The sequence below is a fragment of the Phalangium opilio genome, unplaced genomic scaffold (assembly GCF_054372755.1).
Source record: "Phalangium opilio isolate 3A_F unplaced genomic scaffold, DU_Popi_V2 ptg000037l_1, whole genome shotgun sequence".
Classification (NCBI taxonomy): domain Eukaryota; kingdom Metazoa; phylum Arthropoda; class Arachnida; order Opiliones; family Phalangiidae; genus Phalangium; species Phalangium opilio.
The window spans coordinates 5,946,867-5,958,568 of record NW_028324160.1 but is presented as its reverse complement, the minus strand read 5'-3'; the positions used below and the strand labels follow the sequence as shown (position 1 = coordinate 5,958,568).

General features: G+C 39.4%; 1 protein-coding gene across 1 annotated transcript; it reads right to left on the bottom strand.

Annotated features, from left to right (window-relative positions):
• Positions 1-5,835: 5,835 nt before the first annotated feature.
• Positions 5,836-7,004, bottom strand: LOC149683491 (uncharacterized). Its single transcript, XM_089871293.1, has 2 exons — positions 6,883-7,004; positions 5,836-6,565 (listed from the first exon to the last, which is right to left on the bottom strand). The coding sequence occupies exons 1-2, from the start codon at positions 7,002-7,004 to the stop codon at positions 5,836-5,838; spliced, it is 852 nt and encodes a 283-aa protein (XP_089727419.1).
• Between the last annotated feature and the right edge of the window lie 4,698 nt (positions 7,005-11,702).

The window sequence follows — 11,702 nt, the reverse complement described above, 5'->3', positions numbered from 1 at the left end:
ACGATTTTTTTATGCTTTTTATTACCTCTTTTTCTCTTTTTCGTACTGGTGATTGTAAGGGGTGATGTAGGAATACCCACTGAGATCTCTCTCTCTCCGCCGCAAGCGGGGCTTAGCTTTGGTTGGCTTCTTTTTTCAACGACGTAGTAATAGAATTAGTTGCTTTGCTATTTTGTAAGGACTGCTGCCGTACCTATTTTCCTTACGCTTCTTTTTGGAAACTTGCGACGTTAAAAGCAACAGCTTTAAGTTTTTGTAACTTGTACCGAAAATTTCTTAATTTCTCGGTAAGCATTCCTAATTCTATTACTCAGTATACTGTTTTTTTTATTATTGCTCGCGCTAAAATATGAAGCCTTGGTCGCTGGTAAATTTTTAGTTCGACCGCTTTATGTCAATTTTGCGTCATTACGTTTATAAAATTTAACTCTTGGTTAGGTTAATAGGAAATTGTTATTATTACCTGGTTTTCTTATCTTTTCTCGCAATAATGGAACAGATAATTCTTCCATACGTCATTCCTATTACGGTTACGATAATTTTAGTTTATGTTGGGTTTCTGGTCTGTACGGAAATTGGTACGACGGTGGGATATAATCGGATTACCCCAGATCCGGGAAATAGCATTCCCAAACCCAGTTATAGGAATAAACCCTGACTCTCAACGGGTTATAGGTATCCTGGGCCTCCTATATCGTTAACCTTAAACCCAAAACCCGGCAACAAGGGTATGGTGCCATCTCACTCCGGTGATTCCGATTTAGTGGCGCGCTTCATATATGATTGTGCCGCGCAGAAGGCACGAAAAGGGTCATGGGTTTCCTAATCATCTCATTCAAGTATAGAGAGACCGAATGGCTCCAGTAGTTTTTTTGGGGGACATCGGATTTAGATGCTGTCGACTGCCAACCTCGTAAGGAGTGGTAGGCCCTGGCTCGAACGGACGCCGAGAGAATTAGGGCTACAGTTAGTCACTTTGGGAGCATACGTAACAAGACTAGTAGTTCTCAGGAGTTACCAAGGGCGGTTACTCCATTATCACAACAAAATCTCCAGACACCCAGAACATCATCGCTCGTACGACAACATAAGCAAGTCTCAGCTTCGCATATTTCCCCCTTCCGGCCGACAAAATCTCATCCACGGATATCTTCTATGGTCGGGAAACCAAATCCTCAGGTTGTACCACCAGTGCCCCTAGTCAAAATATCAGTACCCAGGGCTCAGGGAACCATCAGAAATTGTCAGGCTGGGACACCGAGGCAATATTTCAGGAGGAGATCGCCAATTCCAAGTCCTAGACTTGTTAACCGTTCTGGAAGGGAAAATACGCCTCAAAACCCTCCTTCAACTCAACACAGGCCTGTTGTCAACCCTCCAAGGTATACGCCACCTCGAGCTACTAAGGTTGTGGGCACCAATACATCTCCTCCGCCTAGACCTAGCACCTCTATTAAAATAGTCGCTACTCCAGCTTGCGGGGTAAATTGTAACCCAATTATTGGAAAATCATTGGTGATGCCCAGTTTTTCAGGACAAGAAGATCCCAAATTATATTTACGACAAATGGAAATTTTTATCCGGTATCATCGCTTTGAGGTGCAGGACTTAGTCATTCCCACCGCGATAGTGCCATGGATATGTCAGGTTTATCATGACCATCCACTATCGAGTCATAGAGGACGCACCGCTACTACCATCCAAAGTTGTATTCCTTGGTTCAATTCTATGTCCAGGGATGTGAAAGTTGTGAAAAATATATGAGCAGGAATACTATGAAACCAGGTATAATGATCCCCGCTTACAAGATACATCCCGAGGATTTGGTGGGGATTGATATTATGGGTCCATTACCGGTAGCTAAGTCCCAAAACAGGTTACTGGTGGAATGGTGGATTATTTTACCAAGTACATGGAGATTTTTCCGGCACGTAGTGTTGCCGCCCACATACTATGTAAGATCTTATTACAGTATGTTTCGCGTCATGGTACTATGACAGCTTTATTGTCAGAAAGTGGGCCTCAGTTTATATCAGTTCTAGGGAAGCGCTTATGCTGAGTTTTTAAAATTCACATCACCTTATCATCCTCAGGGAAATATGACCGAGCGAACTAACAGGGTTATAAGAGAAATAATCAGTATCTGTACCGGGAATGTCTATGCGGTGGAAGGGATACTCGATAGGCTGTCGAGCTCATTGGTAGAGAATCCAGGAATGGACAACCAGACGGAACCGGATATACCTCACCTGAATCTTAGGATTCCGGTAGAAAACGAATCAGTCCCCACCCCGATATCAAGGCGGGAATATAACCTCTGGCGCCGGGTTCGATTTGCGGATCTGGGGGATCAAGTGGTAGACATAGCACAAGCAGGGCTTTCCTAAGATACGGGCGGTGGGAGCCATTGGATCAGGCTATTCGAGGGATATTGACATTTGTCCCCCGTCCATTGAACGGGAGGCGTTTTGTCAACAATTACGTCTCGCTGATCGTTTTGGCTAACCTGTACTGGTACAATGCCGAGATGGCCGCCCGTCGCAAGGGGTTTTTGTGGCATGTTTTGAAGATCTAAAAAGGGAGCTCCAAACGAACCACATCATTGTAATGATAAACTTTTCCGGGGGTCAGTCGACTACCGCAAATTTCTTAAGCACCTTTCCACCGTTTTATGTGGCGATTTCTCCCAGGATGATCTTATCTAAGAGAGAGGCCGCTCTCCTATAATAATCGCTACAAGGATTAATGTGTAATCTTACCGACTCCTACACCTGCTGATAGGTTACACACGGTTTTCACTGGGCGAATTTCTTTCCGGAAAAAAATTCGCAAAAAAAGCGAAAAAGGTAAAAACCGTCATGGAAATTGTTATCCTGTGTGGTCGTTTCCACTGGACGATACCACGGCGGAAATAAATACCTGTTTGTTCGTGGTTGTGCTTAGGTTGTGAGTGAAAACGAGAAGTTATCAAAACAAAACTTTTATTTTTAGATTTAAAGTAAAACAGGAGCATTTATTGAGTGGAATGATTGAGTCGAACACAAAGTATACGCGTAGCTTGAATTCACGTTCGAGACTGACTATCCTGGGGTTTTACTGGCTTTTATATACCATTGTTATCTTTGTTTTCGAGAGGTTCTTTTACTGTAGAGAGCTTTTTCCTATGGAGTATTAGCAATAGGGTATTTGAAAGATAACATTTAATTCATTTTAAGTTACTCTTGGATTAAGTATATGAGAATTAAAGAAAAATTAAGAATAGCTTAAAATACTACGTATTAAGGATTTTTAGAAATGGTAAGTACCCTTAGGCCCGAACACTGATAAGCCCCGTGTCCGAACTGAGCGATTGAGCTCATTAGATTTCCTTCATATTAACATCTTTGTAACTTCAATTTCTTCTTTCCCAAAGATAAAGGATTCTTCCTTTCTCTTTCACCAAAAATTCTCGAATCTATTCATTTTAATATTTAAATAACATCACAGTTCTCTTATTAAATGATGGTAAACAGGTTAAGCCTCGATTAAACACCACAAATTTTAAAATGGTGGCTCCCTAGTAAACACGCGCTCAGTGTTAACCACGTGACTAGCATACCCCCAATGATTGGTTTGTGCCTACGGAAAAAAACGCCACTCGGGAATATTCGCAGAAATATAAATAGGACCCGCAACGAAAAATCGCGAAATTCGCCAAAAAAAGAGGGTAAAAAGTTTCCTTTTCCGCAAAATAATGCGAAAAACTAACAAAATTCGCTCAGTGAAAACCAGGTATAAGGAACTGAGGCCATATCATAAAATATTTGGTCTTGAGCAACTTGTTGAGATGTTCCCGGAAATTCGTCAAATAAAGCTACGCAGAAAAGCATCACATCCTTTGCAGGGGCCAGAGTCCGTGCTAAGCCTTGTCGTGTGTACTCAGTAGTCGAGATGTCAGTTCTACTTCTATATAGTCTACCAGGGATTTTAGTCAATTTAAACTGTGATATTTTTGATGGTGAAATTTAATTAAATGGATTTTGCAACTCCAAAGATTTGATTTACATTTAAAATGCAAGTAGTAGTAGAAGAAAGTTTCAAAAAGTAAGTTATTCACTAATCACTATCACACCAACAAGTGAATATATCCTACAATGTGGGTTGCATTTCCAGGTCTTCTTTGAAGAATTTAAAGAAGAAAGCAGAAAATAGAAAATTTTCTTTGCCTAAGGGAAACTGGACAAAACAGCTGAAAGTTATGCCATCAAACTTTGATGAAGCTTGCATTTCAAAGCTTCATCATGATGCTTTAGCAAAAAAACACTTAATTCTCGGTTATCGAATGTTTAAGGCGAGTAAAGTTACTGAAGTTTTATTAAGTCCAGGATCTCAAAAAGAGGCAGATTCAACCCATGTGTTTATAAAAAGTAAAGTTGAAGCCTCTTTTTCTATATCAACGAAGTAGGATGTTGCGATTAAGCTGAACAGCGCTACAGGACAAGTTGATTTAGAATGTTGTGCTTGTAAAGCTGGATGCTGGGGTGTTTGTAAACATGTGGGTTCAGTTTTGAGGTACATTTTGGACTGTGTTAGATTGGGCAAAACCTTTGTTCCCGACGATTTGTTGTGTACAGAAAAGGCTCGATCCTCGAATGTTCCTACGGAAAATAAGAAACTTTCCAAACTATCTTTTGCGGAGATAGAACCCCTGCTAAATCAAGTGAAGTCCTTAAAGAAAGGCAAAGAAACCAGCAAAATTATCATGCTTTAGATGTCTATATGACTAATAAAGACGGAGGTTTGCGTAATAGAATAGAGTCAGTAACAGAAAGACTAAGAGTTGGAAAGCGACGACAGTTTTTTTGTCTAATCCAAGAGGAGAATAATTTTGCACCAGTAGTTGGAAGAATACCTTCTCTTGAGCCAGAAGTTTGTAAACCAAAAAGCATACCCATTGACACTCGAATTGCGCTCCCCGTCGATTTGCTTGAAATAGTGGATGATAATAAAGGCTATTTGGCAGGAAGCATTTTTGAAAACTCAAGTTACTTTGAAATTGACATTGGATGCTGCAATAAATCTGGAGCTAGAAACCAGAGAAAAATGAGCGAAAATGCAGGATCACTGTTTAAGAGATTGGTTTAATATGCAAACGCAAGAAAGGTGTTAATGAAACTTTTCTTAAATTGATTTTTAATGGGGCGGATTTATCTAATTATAAGTATGTTCAACAAGGATTGTTAAATGAAGATCTTGCTACAAAGAAGTATGAAGTATTGCGACAAGGAAATATAACCTGGAGAGTTGGCTTGTGCGTAAACCCTGCTATTCCAATGTTAGGCTCATTACCTGATAGGCTGATGTTTGAGGAAAGTAGCGGCTTTGGCCTTTGGGAAATTAAAACATTGTCAAAGTGCATGGAAAAAGCTTTAAGCATTGATGCAGCTTTGGCAAATAAGGAAGCAACTTGCAAATTTCTAAAAAAAGACGAAAATGGAGAAGTGTTCCTGGATTTAAACCATAATTATTATTATCAAACACAAGGTCAGCTTGGTATTACGGGTCTTCAATGGTGTGATCTACTTGTGGATTGTGGTGATGAACACCCATTATGTCTTTGAATTAAATTTGACAAGGGCTTGTTTTACGATAAAATATTTACAAAGTGGTTAAAATTTTATGTTGAGCATGGAATTCAGTTCCTAGAAAAGCATGTGTGATATAGATTCCTCAAAATCCTAGTAACTGTACCTGAAAAAATAACTCAGATTTAAAGAAATCAAAATCTGAAATAGTTTTGAAATCCATTTTTAATGAAAAAAAAGAATGAAAATGCATAAAATCTCATTAGTACTATTAAACTTTTTTGTTTCTATCTAACAATGGCTCATTACAAAAATTAACTAAATGTGTACATATTTTCCATATTTTGTTTAACTGATTCTGCATGGTATTTGGGAAAATTGTACTCAGTATGTTATTTTCTTTCACCGCCCTGATAACTCTCTCAACATGAATGCGTACACTAGCTATCTCTCGCGTATACGCTTCTTCCTCGTGTGACAACTGAGCTTTATTGTTTAAAAAAGGGGGAATATTTAGCTCTACTCCTTTCTCTCTTAGAATATCTGCAATCGCGAAACCTCTATCGGCCATCACACAATCACCAGGTTCCAGAAGCTTCAATAAACCCGAGTCTTTGGTTAGTTCTACATCAGACATTCGACCAGGTTCTAAATCTGATACGAAACTAATAAACCCATTTGGGGTTATGCCAATAAGTCCCTTGGCAGTATTGTGAGTTTTATAAGAAGACCAAGTATCACTCTGGATTCTAAAATCGTTAGGTTTTTGTATAAATAAATCGGTGGCATCAATGATTACCCTCGTTTTAGCAAATTTTGATTTGAACTCTTCTGGCATGAAACTATCCACAGCTTGTCGTGTTGGCCAAATTTTAAACATAGTTAGACGTTTCTCCAACAAATCCATAAAAGTATTACATATATTTGAGACTGTACTTTGCGCAATATTAAAGCGATAAGCCAAATCCTGCTCGAGGAGTCCAACTCTAAGCTTGCATAATCTTAAAAATAATTAATCCATAAAAGATAATTCCATTGGGCGCCAAACAGTTTGACCCCCCGTCCTATCAAATTTTCTTTTGTAACCTTTGCCTCCATTGTACAATTTTAAATCCTTTAAATCTGGCTCAATCACACAATATATATCGTCAAAAACTTCTAAATTCTCGCAACCTGTGTAAAATTTAAGCATTGAAGGAGAACAGGCAATTTGTTTTAAGCAAAACCTAGATTTTTCTGCTCTAAAATCTTAATTTTATTCTTATATTGAAAATTTAGAGCTCTAATTTCAGAAATAACTTTTGCAGACTCCGCTAACCCTTTCTCAAGCTCCTTAATTTTAAGCACTGCTTTCTTGAAGTTCATATTTTCTTTAACTAGAGTTTTGTTCAATGATTTAAGTTCTGTAATTTTTTTGGAGCTCTTCAATATTAGCCTCATTAATCTGGGTTTGAAGTTTTTTAACGGTGTGGGCTAAGGAGTTAAGATCTTGATCTAAAAACGAAAAAACCTAAATGAACATTATTATTCATTCCAAAAAACACACTCACACACACCCCCACACCCTCACACACCCCGTCCCCGACACCAGTGTAACACCTCTCCGTGACATACGTCACTCGGAGAGGTAAAAATTAATATTCTATTCCTTTCTTAATTTTCAAGTAAGGAAGAAATGTTTGATGTGGCTGTTGGTGGCGCTGAGTCACCTGAAAAAACTGAGGATAATTCAGTTCACCAACCAAACACGCCTTGTAAAGGAGCGGAAAAGGCTGGTGTAATCAGCACACCAAATAAAACTTCGGTAAACGAAGAAGAAGATGATGAAGATGAAGATGTTTTTTCCAGCAGAAATTAACGGAAAAATTATTTCAACTAAAAACTGTTTGACCTGTTATTAAAGATTATAGAATGATCTGAACTTGTCGTTTTTATTAAGTCTAATGTACTAAGTGTTTCAACTCGATTATTTACTATATTTTGAGCACATTGGAAACCACACGGAGTAATGCCAAACTATTTTTGCCCAAGTATAATATTATTACATTCTTGATTATTAAAATAACAAGGTTATATTATTTTAAAAAGGATTCAAGCTTCTAGGGTTGATTGTTTTTTTTAAGAAAACTATTTTCCAAAGTCAAATGATGGATTCAGTGCTAATTGAATATTTTCGGATCTACTAATCCCAAGGTCTTGAAACTTGAATGAGGGGTGTAACAATCTGGTCTATTAAATAAATAAGAATCAATTTCTTAAAGTGGATACGATTTTTTTTTAATAAACATTAATTTCCAATGTCAAAATTTTAAATTCAGTACTTACAACCGTTTTCCAAGGTAAAAGAAACCGAACCCCATCCTCCTCGCCCAAAAACATGGCTTTTAGAGAGAAATAGATTAAAAAACCTAGACCTCTGAACCAATTTTCTAAGACTTGTAAACGTCCAGAGGGCCAGATGTCTCGAAAGCCTTTTTGGCGATGCAAGCCATTCTGTCCATAATCAAACTATTTCATCAACACCAGAGCAGTTGAATTACTCATAAAATGAAGTCTTTCATTGAGAACGTTTAGCACTAGCGAAATAGGTATCAGTAATTGCTAATGATACTGATAAAACAGTAATGCTAAGTCTACCACACAAGAAGCTTCTAAATGTCATCGAACAAGCCGAGAACGGCTTCGAGGAAGCATTTTTATTCTTGGCTGTCCTTGAAAACTAGTAGAATATCCCGACTAAATCTTTGTGCTTTTACCAACAGCAACTATTATTGTGATACTTTTCCCCAACGTTCTTCAGTTAGTTTCTTAATCCCCAGAACAGGTGTGTTTTAGGCTTTTGGGACTATAGTTTTGTTTATTTATAAGATATTAAGTGTCAAGTGTAAGCAATATATTTACTATCGGAAAGGGGGTGAAAGTACTAAACTTATCATTTTGAAAAAGCTAATTAATTTTGAACATTTTTAACGATTTTCTGATATAACAGATTTAAACACGCCTCTCATTAAAATATCAGGTCAAAATAATCAATGGGACAGAAGATCTGAATAATATCCCTACCTCTTCCCGTTGAAATTAATGTTCATTTTGATTTCCTTTGAACTTTCCGACGGTAATCCAAAATTCGCACTTTTTGGTCTATTGAACGAGTTCTATAGTGCGATCAGTTTGAGTAGTCGAGCGCGTGATGAAGTGGGCTATGTGAAAACGTACGTGGACCATAACATGACTAGAATTTAAGCTAGTGTTATTTTTCGTTTCCATTAAAGTCACATCCGGTTAGTTACAAGGATCGCAAGTCAGTATTAAATCCAAAGGCACTATTACTCATCCAAGCTATAGACAATAATAGGAAACATGATTTGATGGGTTTCCCAATTCATTTACCAAAAACTTTTACTTTGGCGTCAATTAAGCTTATTGCCTCTACTCGGACTAAAGATACTCTAGTATAGTTGGAGTGACATAATATCTCACCTATTGTCGCTGCCTGGACTATGAGTTCTTTTCGTTTCATGATTTAATATTCAGGAAATACCCGCGTAAAATGTAAACAGGTGACAGGATTGAAGCCAATGAGTACATATTAGTGTAAAAGTGGAATAAACGATATCCAGTAGAGAATTGAGTTGGAGGTATCATAACCAATAATGCGTTACTCATTTCCTTTCCCAAAAAAATATTATAGCATTTTTGGCCTATTGACGCTACTCGGTCTACATATACTCTAATCTATACAACAATGCATCTATTAGTAAAATTGTTCTTGAGAGGGCTCGTTTTTTAACACCATACCCATAAAAGCATATAAAGCTGAATCCGAGGGATATTTGGTATCATTCGAAAATGTTTAAAGTTTTTATCAACTTCGTTGAAGGAACGCGTGTCCGTCGAGGGGGGAGGGGAGAAGGAAGGCGAGGTGGTGGAAATCGCAGGTCTAGCACAAGACTCTGCTACGCTTGCAGGCAGTTTGGCCATCAGGCTGCCAACTGTCCCCTATTAAGAGGTAACGACGATTGTTTTTTATTTATTTTCTTATGCATGGGTTAGTGTATTATGGGGACACATAATATTTTTATTCATTAATATATGTTCATTAGCTATACAACAGCCAGCTCCGACTCAGCAGGCGCCCTCTCAGCTAGCGCCCACACTGCCCGGTTTTCATTCTGCAACCACAAGGAAAAATAATTACTGGTAATAATTACTGGTAGTAGGAAAGCTCGAACATGTGGGTGTTATCCCTGAAGGTATACATTAAATATGTTAAAATGGTAATAGGTTTAACTATAATATTAAGATTTGAAGTAAAAAATAAATTGTACTTACATTTTTCAAATGTCCTGGAATTTCGCAAAGTTGTCACTATACGTCGTCTTGGAGAAAGGCTTGGAGAGTTGTACCTTATCTTTAAATCTACCCCGTCTTTTAAACCACGCGTCCTATCATGTATAGTTCCTTACCGACCACGACGGCAAAAGTTAATATGACGCCTGCATTTCGTAATTCTAATTTCCCCAGCCACGTTATAGCATTTCCCCTATAAATTTCCACGCCATTCACAAAGTCAGCATGGTGTCAAGGGCTGTCGGGTTTTTCCCCGCCGAAAAATCTGGCGTGAGGACGCCAATTCGGTGTCGGGCGTCAATTGGGTGTCAGGCGTCAATGGGGTGTCAGGCGTTAATGGGGTGTCTGGCGTTAATGGGGTGTCTGGAGTTAATGGGGTGTCTGGAGTTAATGGGGTGTCTGGCGTTAATGGGGTGTCTGGCGTTAATGGGGTGTCTGGCGTTAATGGGGTGTCAGGCGTCAATGGGGTGTCAGGCGTCAATGGGGTGTCAGGCGTCAATGGGGTGTCAGGCGTCAATGGGGTGTCAGGCGTCAATGGGGTGTCAGGCGTCAATGGGGTGTCAGGCGTCAATGGGGTGTCAGGCGTCAATGGGGTGTCAGGCGTCAATGGGGTGTCAGGCGTCAATGGGGTGTCAGGCGTCAAATCCCAGATATTAGAAGCCACCAACGGCAGGTGATCAAATCCGAGATATTAGAAGCAACCAACGGCAGGAGATCAAATTCCAGATATTAGAAGCCACCAACGGCAGGTGATAAAATCCCAGATAATAGAAGCCACCAACGGCAGGTGATAAAATCCCAGATAATAGAAGCCACCAATGGCAGGTGATCATATCCCAGATATTAGAAGCCACCAACGGCAGGTGATCAAATCCCAGATATTAGAAGCAACAAACGGCAGGTGATCAAATCACAGAAATTAGAAGCCATCAACGGCAGGAGATCAAATCCCAGATATTAGAAGCCACCAACCGCAGGTGATCAAATCCCAGATATTAGAAGCCACCAACGGCAGGTGATCAAATCCCAGATATTAGAAGCCCCCAACGGCAGAATTCAAACCGCAGATATTAGAAGCCATCAACGATAGGGTTCATTTCCCAGATATTTGCAGCCCCAACGGCACGTTTCAAATCCCAGATACTAGCAACCCCAAAGGCACTTTTTCAAATCCCAGATACTAGCAGCCCCCAACGGAACGTTTCAAATCCCAGATATATTAGAAGCCGCCAACGGCAGGTGATCAAATCCCAGATATTAGAAGTCACCAACGGCAGGTGATCAAATCCCAGGTATTAGAAGCCACCAACGGCAGGTGATCAAATCCCAGATATTAGAAGCAACCAACGGCAGGAGATCAAATTCCAGATATTAGAAGCCACCAACGGCAGGTGATAAAATCCCAGATATTAGAAGCCACCAACGGCAGGTGATCAAATCCCAGATATTAGAAGCAACAAACGGCAGGTGATCAAATCCCAGATATTAGAAGCAACAAACGGCAGGTGATCAAATCTTAGATATTAGAAGCCACCAACGGCAGGTGATCAAATCCCAGATATTAGTAGCCCCCAACGGCAGGTGATCAAATCGCAGATATTAGTAGCCCCCAACGGCAGGTGATCAAATCCCAGATATTAGAAGCCACCAACCATAGGTGATCAAATCCCAGATATTAGAAGCCACCAACGGCAGGTGATCAAATCTTAGATATTAGAAGCCACCAACGGCAGGTGATCAAATCTTAGATATTAGAAGCCACCAACGGCAGGTGATCAAATCTTAGAT

Coding starts and splice junctions, on each gene's coding strand:
- LOC149683491 (XM_089871293.1), bottom strand. CDS start 7,004: ATGAGGCTAATATTGAAGAGCTCCAAAAAAATTACAGAACTTAAATCA. Junction 6,566..6,882: donor ATTAAGGAGCTTGAGAAAGG/GTTAGCGGAGTC, acceptor ATTATTTTTAAG/ATTATGCAAGCTTAGAGTTG.